Source organism: Choloepus didactylus, chromosome 17 (genome assembly GCF_015220235.1).
Source record: "Choloepus didactylus isolate mChoDid1 chromosome 17, mChoDid1.pri, whole genome shotgun sequence".
Taxonomy (NCBI): Eukaryota; Metazoa; Chordata; class Mammalia; order Pilosa; family Megalonychidae; genus Choloepus; species Choloepus didactylus.
Window position 1 is genome coordinate 18,908,105 of NC_051323.1, and position 12,149 is coordinate 18,920,253.

At 55.8% G+C, this 12,149-nt stretch overlaps 1 protein-coding gene across 3 annotated transcripts in view; it reads left to right on the forward strand.

The window, feature by feature from the left end:
• Positions 1-12,149, forward strand: part of RAB11FIP5 (RAB11 family interacting protein 5) — a 39,059-nt gene that overhangs the window by 17,053 nt on the left and 9,857 nt on the right. For all 3 annotated transcript variants that reach the window (XM_037806933.1, XM_037806934.1, XM_037806935.1), the window contains exons 2-3: positions 6,886-7,322; positions 7,445-8,126. In XM_037806933.1, coding sequence (XP_037662861.1) covers positions 6,886-7,322; positions 7,445-8,126 — 1,119 coding nt within the window. The remainder of the gene's footprint in view (positions 1-6,885; positions 7,323-7,444; positions 8,127-12,149) is intronic.

A 12,149-nucleotide genomic window follows, 5' to 3' on the forward strand; every position in this document is an offset into this window, starting at 1 on the left:
TTGGGTGTGTTGTTCGTGCTGTCCGCCCTGAATGTGGGGCGTGTGTCTGAGTGGTTAGGGAGGGAGGGCAGCTTTAATAACCAAACCTCCCAGGTGTTCTTGGGGATTTAAGGCTGTTGCAAGGGTCTGAACCTTCATTTCAGTCTTGCCACAGATTGTCTCTGCCGCTGACCCACAAGTCCTTGGTATTGGCGTGGGGTCCCTGGGATTTCCGAGTGGGTCCCTCTTCCCAGCTGTGCCCTTCCAGGGCCTCTGCTGGAGGAAGACTGTGCTATATCACAAGTGCGCACCATCCCTCAAGGGAAGCCCTGGGCCGCTGGGCCTACAGGGCCTGCTGTAAAGATGGCTGAATGGAGTGTGTTAATCTCCCCCTTTTTGCACAGCTCCGCCTTCCCAGCTCTGGGACAACCAGCTGTGGGCACGTGAAAGACCACTGTCCATGCCCGATACTGTGACATGTGTGCGGTGTTGCGGGAAACACTTCCCGTCACACTGGGTCCCTTGGTGTGGCTCTGGTCCATGGCTCCGCTGCCAGGCAGGAGCGTTCCCAGACTGCCAGGAAGATGGCTGCAAGGGGTGTGGTTTCTTTCTCCTTTTGGCTAACCTCTGCCTTCCCCGCTCTGAGACAATTAGCAGTGGGTCCACGAAAGGCTGTCTTCCACGCCAGATAATGAGGCATTCGCACAGCCTGTTCTGCTGCACTTCACTGTGTGGTTCTCTCTGCCGTATCTATAGCCGCTTTTGGGTTTTTTTGAAAAAAGAACTAGTCCACTTCCAAACGCCAACCCACAGTTTCCCCACACCGCAGCGTGGCTGCTGGACATTCAGCAGGTTCACTCACTCATTTCAGAACGCAGACTCCTGGTTTCACCAAATGCACAGTCCCTGTGGATTTAGTAGACCTTGTCCAGCTGGTGCATTGCTGGAGCTGGTGTTCTGGGTCACTTTCTGGCTTTTATCTAGTATTTTTCACGGAGGTGTGTTTTTGCCCTGTCTCTCCTAGCCGCCATCTTAGGTTCTCCCCTCTGACAAGGTTTTAATGAGCTGGGGACAAAACCCCGAGGTTCTCCCAGGGACTTCTCCTGGGTTGTGCCAACCCTTTGAAGTGGGTTCTGGTCTTCACATCCCATCCCTGTGCTCTTAAGGAGTCTGTGATGTGTGTCCTAGTCTTGTCCAGCCTCTGTCGTCTCAGGGTGTCCAGAGGTTCTAGTACTTGCATTCAGCTTCCTGAGATACGCTAAACCTTAAAGGTTAAGGGCATAGTCTTGGAGTGCTCAAACCCCAATCCATTGCTCATAGCTTCATGTCCTCTGGCAAGTTACTAAACAGTGTCCTCATCTGCAAACGAGAACAGTGGGTCCCACCTCCTGGATTGTGTGGGTCCACAGGGTTGCAGAGCTTGGCACATGGTGGGTGTTTGGTGAGGTTAGCTCTGCTTGTTCTCCAGCTGCTTTGCATCTGTCCCTCCACTCGCAGCTTGGGCGTCCCCTGGGAGCTGGTTAGGAATGGAGCTTCTTAGGCCCTGTCCACTCTTGCTGAATCAGAGCCTGCATTTTAGCAGCACTCAGGTGGTTCCTTTGCACATGGCCGTTTGAGAAGGCTGATGCATGTCTCTCCTGAGGAGTGGCCGTGTCCAGAGCTGTGTGTACTGCTTCGGGTACAGGGAACTGTCTCTCTTACTGTTATTTTCCTGGTCACGCCTGTCATTTCTCATCTGCAGAGGCACCCAGGACAGGTCCCAGCTCATCGTCATCTTCATCAGAACCCGTGCCTCCTGAGCACATGCTGCCTGGGCCTTGCTCATCCTGTGGGAGGGCCAAGGTGGGTGTGACGCAGGCAGGGCAGTTTAGGACCTGCAGCGTAGGATGTGCAGGCTGTGATTTCCATGTTCTAGGGGCGGAGGAGTGCAGGCCTCGAGAACTGGGTGTTGCTCTGACCCTGCAGTCTCAGTCTGTGTGTGCTACCTGCTCATTGGAGAAGGCCTGCTCTGGTCAAGTCCCTGGGACAGCCCAGGGGCCCGGCAGGGTCCAGTTCAGCCCTGCCCTGGAGTAGTGGGCAGAGAGAAGTGGGGTGAGATGGTGGGGAGAAGGGTCTGGGGGTCCAGAGGCAGGTCCTGGCCATTGTTGGCCTCATCTGCTCTGGACTGGGGGGTTGCAGAAAATGTGGAGGAAAGCCTTTTCTTTTCCCTCCTGGCTGCCCTAAAAAGCAGGTCCAGAGAGAAACCCAAATCCCCTGGGGAAGAGCGTGGAAGGGGAAGTGACTGAATGGGGGAAGGATCCTGGCAGGCCGGGGATGAGACCCTTTGGGGGAGGACCCCAGCCTCTGGGCCAGGGGTGCATCGTCCCTTCATCTGAGGGGGCCGGGCTGAGGGAGACTGGCCCATTCTGTGGCTCAAGAAGCGGAGGAGATGAGGTTGGAAGGGGAGTTTTCCTTTGACTCTCTTCCTTATTAAAGAGTAATACATTCTCTTTATGAAAAATTCAAACAGGACAAAAATAGGCAATGCAGGAAGTGATGGTTCCTTTGAAGTCTTGCAGCCGAGATAACCACCTGGGACTGGCAGGTCTGAGGGCCTGGTCTTCATGCCTCAGCAAAGGATGTCTGTGCTCGCTGATTCCAGTTACTAGTTAATGGCTTGCTTGGTCTGGGGCTGGAGTCCAGAGACTTCTTGCCCCCCCATCTCAGGGTCTTCCTATGCTACATGGATTCTAGTCCAGGTTTGGGGTAAGTGACTGGAGGGTGGGCTTTAAAGAGTGAGAGAGTCAGGCCCAGGGTGGGCTTCAGGTTGAGACAGTTGGGGTGTGAGGAAGTTGGTGCTAGCTGGGTGGTCTTTCTATTCTGTTTCCCCTCTTGCCCTCTTTCATACACGCGCTCGCTCTTGCTTAGCCCTGTTCCCCCACCCCCCTCTCCTCCTTGCCCCTGCCTCTTAGGGGAGCACCAGCGTAGTTGTGGGCACACACATCTGCTGACTGTGGCCCCCCACCCTCTCTGCTTTTCCCATCTGCCCTGCCCCAGTCTTTTGAGGGGATGGTGGGCTCAAGCTTGGGAGGGAAAACCAACAACCCAGAGTCACTCTGCTCAGGCCGTTGCATGGGTCCCCAAGGAAGGGACGAGGGTGCAGCCCACTGGGAGCCCACAAGGGTTTAGTCATGGTGGACTCTTCCAAAGGAATGTAATGAGAGGCACCCCGGGGCCTGGGAAGGCTTTTTATTTTGTTGTATTAAAACAAAACAAAGCAAAACAACCAAGCCCCTGTGGTGACTCAACTGTGAACATTTGGATGTATAGGATTTCATGTAAAGGATGAATGTCCCCCATAATGTCCCCCAGAGGCTCAGGGAGCTGATGCCATGGGTTAGGAGAATCCCAGGTGGGGGATGAGTGGTAACACTGACTGTAGTGTGTATGTGTTTGTGTGCACACACATGTGTGCACACTCATGCACTGCAGACCTTTGAGCCCTCTACTGACCAATCTGACCATCTCTTCCAGGCAGGGAGGGAAAGTCTCCTCATTCCTCAGTTTCCATGTCCCTAGCAGAGAGGCCCCCTTGCTGCGTGTTCTCCCTGTGGGGCCTGAGGAGCAGACCCGCCCAGTGCCAGGGACCTTCCTTCTGGGTCCCCTGGAAAGTCTCTCCCACGGGGTGGTCGGCCTCGCTGGCTGGAGGAGCAGAATGAAGGGAGACCAGGAACGGGATGACAACAGCAGCAAACTTGTGTGGGGCAAGAGGAGCCAACAGGGCTCAGGAAGAACGGAAGCCAGAGTGAGAAATTTGGGATCGAAGCTGTGTGACCCCGGGCGAGTGGGCTAAGCTCAGAGCTTCCTCGTCTGCAGGATCCCAGCAGGGTCTGCGAGGGCCGGGGGAGGTGGGCTCGCGTAGGGGTTTACCAGTCAGACACGCCCAGCTTAACGCTGGGAGACTCAAAACCCAAAGCATCTCCTCCCCACGTCTGTCCTGCTTCCCGGTGCAGCCGCTAAGAACTCACTTAGCTGTTCCTTCTCCTGTTTACTCCATGTTTCTAAATAGTATGCCATTATTTCTTAATATAGCAAATTTAGAATTTATCTGTTGACTTATGGTAGATGCAGATTCATCTCTTACCCCGTCATCCTTCTCCTGTCATCTCCTAAAAGTTGTATTATAATTTCAGGCTAATGAGAAATCAAGGATTTGTATCATGTATGTGTAAATATTGGTCATTGCAAAGCCTAATATGATAGAATTATTTCCTTTCCTATATAATTTTTTTGTTTGTTTTGCTTGGGGTTAATAGTTGCCTCATTTTTCCATTTGCTCCATTTTCTTTGTACCCATCTCTAGTTCTTCCTATATTCTTCAATAGCCTCTCAACACTATTTTCTTCATGATCAAAATATAACTGTAATGTATCAGTTTTACCTTTGTCTGAAAACCTCTCTCCTGGGCCATATTGTCCCACTCCCACCTGCATTGCAGAGCTCTCATCTGGGGAGTTCCCTTCGTGTCTGGATGCTCATGGCCAGTTTTTCTCAGTCTTGGTTGCCCTCTCTCTCTTTTTTTTAATTAAATTCAGTTTTATTGAAATGTATTCACATAACATACAATCATCCATGGTATACGATCAACTGTTCACAGTACGATCATATAGTTATGTATTCATCACCACAATCTATTTCTGAATATTTTCCTTACATCAGAAAGAATCATAATAAGAATAAAAAATAAAAGTAAAAAAGAACATCCAAACCATCCCCCCCATCCCACCCTATTTTTCATTTAGTTTTTGTCCCCTTTTTTCTACTCATCCATCCATACACTAGATAAAGGGAGTGCGATCCACAAGGTTTTCACAATCACACTGTCATCCTTGTAATCTACATTATTATACAATTGTCTTCAGGAGTCCAGACTAGTGGGTTGGAGTTTGATAGTTTCAGTATTTACTTCTAGCTATTCCAATGCATCAAAACCTAAGAGGTGTTACCTATATAGTGTGTGAGAATGTCCACCAGAGTGACCTCTTGACTCCATTTGGAATCTCTCAGCTGCTGAAGCTTTATTTCGTTTCATTTTACATCCCCCTTTTGGTCAAGAAGATGTTCTCAATCCCATGATGCTGGGTCCAGATTCATCCCCGGGAGTCATATCCTGCGTTGCCAGGGAGATTTACACCCCCGGGAGTCGGGTCCCATGTAGGGGGGAGGTGGTTGCCCTCTCTTTTTGATGGCACATATCCTGTAGTAATTTCTGAGGAGAAGAATACATAAAAACTGAGTTTTTGAGACTCTGCATGTCTGAAAATGGCTTGACTTCCCCTTCATGCCTGATTGGCTGGGTGCAGCATTCTAGGTTGTTCAGAGGTGTTCCAGCCTGTGGTGTCCTTGTCGCTGATGAGGACTCAATGCTGCTCTTATTCCCAGCTGTGTGAAGCCCTTATCTCCTCCCGAGGGTGTCCTAAAACCCCACAGTGATGTCTCTCTTCACCGGACTGCATGTGAGTGGCCCTTTTGTGCTGGTGCTCACCCCCTTCAGTTTGGGAAAACTTTCTTGTATTATTTCTTTCATAGTTTCTTCCTCTCTCTCTCTTTTTTTTGACCCTCCATTGATGTGGTTGTGATCTTCCCAGATGGAACCTCAAGTCGCCTCATCTTTGCCCTCCTACTTTCTGGGTGCTCTCCTTCACCTAATCCTCTAGCACTCCCTTTGGCTGTTCTGTTTTGGCTCTTACATGCATTCTGGGTGCCGGAGTGAGAAAGGAACTGATTTCTAATTATTCCTCTGTTTTCAGTCCTGCACCTGACTCTGTCATTTGGGCTTGGCATCTCTGAGTCCAGACGGTTCTGGTTCAGTTTCTCTGTGGAATCTCTCTCACATTCGTGGAGGATGGGTGGGATAGGACCTGGCCGAGCAGAGTGGGAGGGAGGACCTGGGGTGGAGGTGGGGGGCGGGGGTGGTGTCTGCCTCTCTCCGACAGGAACCCGTTCGCTCCTGTGGGTTGCACAGGCTCGGCCCACCCTGTGCAGTGGTTGGTTCCGTTACACTGCATGTCAGGGACTCCCTCCTTGTGCCTCCCTGGGAAGAGTATGGTGGGAAAACCTGCCTGAGTCCCCTCTCCCTCCCTGGCTGCCTGTTCCTGGATGGACTCCTTCGTCTCTGAGCCTCAACTTCCTGGTCTGCACAATAGGGATGGCAGCTCTTAGGTCACAGGGCCACTGCGAAGCATGAATGGGAGTGAGAAGAACCTCACCTGGGTCGTAACCTCTGCGGATGCTCTTTCCCTGCCTCTTTCCCTGGTTCCCTGCCTTCGGGTCTCCTTAGGCCTCCATCCTGCAGTGGTATTCCTGGTGGGCTGGGGTGAGGCAGTGAGTGGGCGAGGGGATATGTGTATGTGAGCGAGCTCCCGTGTGCCAGTGTCCCTGGGCCTCTGGGTGAGGTGTTCGTTTCTGGGCTCCCCGGTGGCTCAGAGCAGAGCTTTTCTGGCCAAGACTGGCCAGAAGAGATAATGTAAACGGAAAAATGTGGGTAGATCTGTCTGTGCTGGGAGCTTGGAGATGTGGGGTCCCTCCCAGGCCCCACCCTGCCCCCCTGGGCCTCAGAAGTCTCTGAGCTCCAGGGGAAGGTGCTGGGGCGAGAAGGAGGGGGCCACAGGGTCACTGCTGCCCTGCCGGGTGGGCCTGCAGGCAACACCAGAGGGGCTCCCGCGAGTCAGGATGTGGTCTTCTCCATCACTGAAACGTTTTGGATGGCTTCTTAGCTATGCCTGTGGCCTGGGAGCAGTAGCCTGTGGGGAGAAGCTGTTGGTGGCCCCCAAAATGGGGAGGGTCCCTGTGGGGTTCCTGACCCTAGTAGAAGCCAGGGCCTCCCGGGCTGGTGATCAGAGCTCCACCCGCCCCCTGTCCTCACAGGTGGTACAAGCTGCACTCCAAGCCCGGCAAGAAGGAGAAGGAGCGTGGGGAGATCCAAGTCACCATCCAGTTCACCCGCAGCAACTTGAGTGCCAGCATGTTCGACCTGTCTGTGAAAGACAAACCGCGGTCCCCCTTCAGCAAGATCAAGGACAAGATGAAGGGCAAGAAGAAGTACGAGCTTGAGTCCGCTTCTGCCATCCTCCCCAGCAGTGCCCCCGAGGACCCCGAGCTGGGCAGCCTCAGCAAGATGGGTAAAGCCAAGGGCTTCTTCCTCCGCAACAAGCTGCGCAAGTCGTCACTGACCCAGTCTAACACCTCCCTGGGCTCTGACAGCACCCTGTCCTCGGCCAGTGGGAGCCTGGCCTACCAGGGCCCTGGCTCCGAGCTCCTCACCCGCTCGCCGAGCCGCAGCAGCTGGCTGTCCTCCGAAGGGGGTGAGCGTGGGGCTGTGCCTCCCCTGGGGATGGGAAGGAGCTGGCTCTCCGCCGAGGCGGGGAAGGCCGGGGAGCGGGGCCCCTCCAGCCGGGCGCTGACTCTGTCTCTGCTTCCTTCCCAGGCAGGGACTCGACGCAGTCCCCCAAGTTGCTCGCCCACAAGAGGACCTACAGCGACGAGGCCAGCCAGATGCGAGCCGCTCCGCCCCGGGCCCTCCTTGACCTGCAGGGCCACGTCGATGCCACTGCCCGCTCCTCGCTCTGTGTCAACGGGAGCCACATTTACAATGAGGAGCCCCAGGGCCCTCTGCGGCACCGCAGCTCCATCTCGGGCCCGTTCCCACCCGCCAGCGCCCTGCATGGTGCCTCTTCCCAGCCCTCCGAGGAGGGGCCCCGGTCCGCGGATGACCCGGGCAGAGGTGGCCGCAGCACCAGCAGCTCGGAGGCCGTGCCCGGACATGGGGAGCAGAGCGCCCAGGCCAAAGGGCTGGCTGCCGGGGCGGAGGAGGGGTCCCGGCTGCTGGAGGGGAGGCCGGTCCAGGTGGCCACGCCCATGGTGGCCTCCTCCGAGGCTGCAGCGGAGAAGGAGGGAGCCCGGAAGGAGGAGAGGAAGCCCCGGATGGGCCTCTTCCATCACCACCACCAGGGGCTGAGTCGGGGCGAGTTGGGGCGCCGCAGCTCACTGGGGGAGAAGGGGGGTCCCACCCTGGGGGCCTCCCCCCACCACACATCCAGCGGGGAGGAAAAGGCCAAGAGTAGCTGGTTTAGCTTGCGCGAGGCCAAGGAGGCAACACAGAAACCCAGGTAGGTCCTTGGCAAGGCCAGCCTTGCTCCTCAGGGAGGATGGGGTGTTGGCAGCCACTGGCCTGGCCCCAGGGGCAGGGAGGATGGAACAGATGTGACTCCACCAGTGGGGTGCCTGCTGGGGCTCTGGCTTTGCATGGTTACATAGGGTTGTCTTGTCCCCCTGAGCCGAGGCTTGTTTTCTGCTTGTGAACACAGGTAAGTTCAAAGGCTCAGTGCTCCAGGGGCCCCCTGGACCCAGGCATCCCCATGCCTTGCTGCATGAATTGACTCTCCCACCTGCTGAGGAGGGGAGGACCAGGGAAGGCAGAGGGAAGCCAGTCGTATGAATTCTTTGCTTCCTGACCATCACCTCTGGCCCTCTGGCCGCAAGGTAAGGAAGCCTTGGCAGATCGAGCAGTGGGGTTTGTGGACTGTACCCTGACTTCCCTGAACCTCTCTGAAACTAGGCCCCTTCCTCTCAGCTGCTCCATCTGGCTCTGAGATCTCTTCCCTGTGAGAGATGAGAATCCAATGGCCTGCGAGAGGCTATTGGCAGCTCCCCTGAAATCTGTAACCTACTCTTTGGGGTTCTGGCCCTTTCTGGTATCTCTTGGCCTTGGGATATGGCACTGCTGGAGGTGCTGGATGTGGCTGCTCTGTGTTGAATGTGCTGAGTCCTACCCAGGAGGGAGACTTGGGAGTCCTTTGGCTCAGGCTGTGGGCAGAGCCCCTGACCCCCCTCACCCTGGTCCTTTTGTCTCCTGCTAACTCTGAGCTAGGAGAGGCTGCTGCATTGTCCACCAGGGCCCAGAGAAAGGCTCCAGAAGCAGGGCTCCCACCTTCCCAAGGTTCCCAAGGGCAACCCCAGCCAGTGTGGAGGGAGTGGTTGTTTCTATTCTTTCAGTGAGCTGTGAGTACCCCTCCCCCGGGTGTTTGTGGCCAGGGGTGGGGTGGGAAGGCTGGGCACAGTGGTGAAGGGTCGAGAAAGAGGGCAGAGGGAGGACCCCTGACCTTAGTCCCCAGCAGAAGGGACAGGAATCCTGAAGTCCTGAGTTTTCTCTTTCCCTGGGAAGTTCTGAGTTTGCTGAGAGAAGTGGAAAGAAATGCAGGCCCTTTCTAGGGTTGGGCCCTGGCTGGCTGGTGTCCTCATTACAGCCTCATAGACAAGGGGGGAAGGGGTGGGCTGGTCTCTGGGTGGTGCCACCTCTGCCTCATCCTCTTAGTACAGCAGCTTCTGTCTCCACTGCCCAGCCCCTAAGCACCCAAGTCCACGGGAATTACTGGGCATCTGCAGCCTAGTGAAAGATTAGGAAGAGGGGACGGGTTTTTCCCGGATGCCCAGGCTGAGCCTGGTGGCCCCGTGACAACCCTGCAAAGGGTTTGGGGGTGGTGGGGTGGGGGCAGGTGGCAGGAGACCTGGACAGGGCAGTAGCTGGGAGGATCCGGGGGGCTTGGGTCAGGAGGGACTGTTGTTGGTTGGCTCTCTCTGAGCCTTTTCTGGGGCACAGTGGATGCTGGGGATGTCTCTTTGTGAGGCCATTTGCAGGCAAGAGCCAAGGCTTGGGGCTCAGACCCCTGTGGGCTGTGACTCTGGGTGATGTCGGGGATTGCCATCGACCCTGGGATGACATCCAGTCTCCATTTCCTTGTCCTGTTTCTCTGGGTCTCCTAACATCCTCTCAGGACCAAGAGAATTTGGGTCATAGGTGGACATACAGAGGCCGTTTCTGTCCTGTTCACACCTGAGTTCTGAGCCTCATCCTCAGCAGGCTGGAGGGCAGCTGGGGCTGTCCTCCCTGCCTGGTGCCCACTGGCTGTCGGGGGCTGCGGGCAGACTCTGTGGGTGGAGTGGCCTAGAGCCTGAGCTCCATCCACATCACCCCAACTCCGGATGCCTTGAAGAAAGGGAAGAAAAGATTGCTGACCCTCACCCACAGGCTGAGGGGAAGTTAGACACCCAGAAGGGGAGTGACTGGAGGTAGCTGCAGAATCCACAGCTGAGGCATGGGGAGCCTGTCCACGGGCCCCGAGATTTGGGGTGCCCCTGCCCTGAGGCAGTGGCTGCCAGTTGCTGGGTGCCCCCTCTCGGAAGGGCTGTGGCACCCTCTAGTGCCCCCGCATGGCACTAGGGCCCCATGGAGCGGTAGGAGGCTGGGCGGGTGGAGGCAGGACCCGGAAATCAGGCTGCTGCTGTTGGGATCACGGGGGCTGGGGAGGGGGAGGAGGATGGGAGGGGCCGAGAGGATGGCCCTCAGGACCGACCCTCGACTGCTGGCTCCCTTTCTGCCACCCGGGGCCCTGCCACTGTGTGTGGATTGGGGTGCGGAGAGGATAGTCAAGGCCCCACAGCGAGCCCCTCCCAGGCCAGGACAGTGGAGACGGTGCGTGTGAAACCTGCTGGCACGGATTGTCTTAGCGTCTGCCCCTTTCCAACCCCTTTAGAATTTGAGCTTCCCAAGGGCCGCTCATCTTCATGCTCCCCTGCCCCCTCCCCATGACACTAACCATTGAACTTTGCTCAGGATCAGATGTCAAATACATAAAGTTTTTAAACTGGTGTAGGTGTGGTCCGACATAGAGACAGATGTGTCACTGCGGTGGCCTTTAGCCATCTGCAGCCCCCCCCACTGCTCACCAGGTGTTCTGGACAGCAGAGTCCGTGAACCTGGGTGGGCCGCTGCTGCAGAAATCGCTGTGAGCTGCAGGCTGGAGTTATTGTGGCTCTACCTCCCCATTTGTGCCTGTTTTCCTGGCATAATTAATAGTTCCTTTTTTATTGTATTAAAAGGGCTCCGGCTGGGAAGATAATTATCTGGTCTCCCCACCTATAGTTTACAAGGTCCCCTTCTCTTACCTCATTGCACCCAGATGAAGGTGGGGTGTTTCCAGCCCCCCAGACTCATCTCCTGGGCATCTCAGCTCATCTCAGGAGGACTCTAGGAAATCATGCTTCAGGAACATGGGCAGGTGCTGGTGTGCCTGGAGGCTCCCCTGGGCCTTGTGGTAGACCACTGGGTGAAAGGCTTTTGCAAATCCAGGTTACACTCCTGGGACCCAGGTGTGGGAATGATGGGCGCAGAGCTGGTCTCAGTGTGAGGAAGAGGAAGGGCTCTCTGTGGGCGAGAGCCGGCCTCCAGATGCCTGAGGGGCCAGTGGTGTAGTGAGCTGCCCAGCAGAGGAAGCGTGTAAGACGGAGGGGCTGCTGGAGTGAATGAACAGTGATTCCTGAGTTAAGTGGCAGGAACTTGTCCTGTGGTTCCTGTCGTGTGATAAGGTTTTCCTACCTTGGATTGAAGGAGAGAAACATTTGGACTTCCTGATTTCTTTCCCCTTCCTACCTGAAGGCAGAGAGGAAGACATGTATTTTAATTGTAGCAGAGAGTTGGTACAAGGCAGGATTTCTCTAGAAAGTAAATAGTTGGCCCTAAAAGAGAAGACAAATCAGCACAAGTTGAAAGTGCCACTGCTTGGGGGACTGTGTGAGGCCAGCACTGTGGCTTCTAGGGTGCAGAAGGTGGTATCTCCTTTCTTGGAGTACAGCTTGCGAAGATGATCCCATGGGAACGTGTCTGATCTGGGCCTGTTGAAATGGTGGGGAGGGGATGGGCCTGAGAAAAATTCTTAAGGGAGGACTTCAGAATTTGCTCCTGGAATGTGGAGCAAGGGGCAGGCAGGTGTGGAGGGGTGGGGAGGCAGCTGGTGGCTGAGGAGGGAGGACTGGATGCCCTCAGAGGTGCCGCTGGCTCTGGGAAGCCTGCGCGGCCTGGTGCCGAGCCCGGTGCCTCCAGGGAGAGCCCTCTGCTGATTCCATACCAACAGGTTTATGTGTGTCTCGGGGGAGCCAGCAGGGAGGCTGGGGCCAGGTTTCCAAGCCTGGCCTGAGGCTCCCCAGTCTCCTTCCCTGCCTGTTCTCTGGCTCCACTGCACCGACTCCAGCCAGATTGCTGTAGGACTGCAGGGGTGAGTGGATGGAGGCCGGGGTGCAGAGCCACGCTTGGTGCTGCTCAGTGAGGACGGAGCTCTTTCTTCAGGCCACTCGTC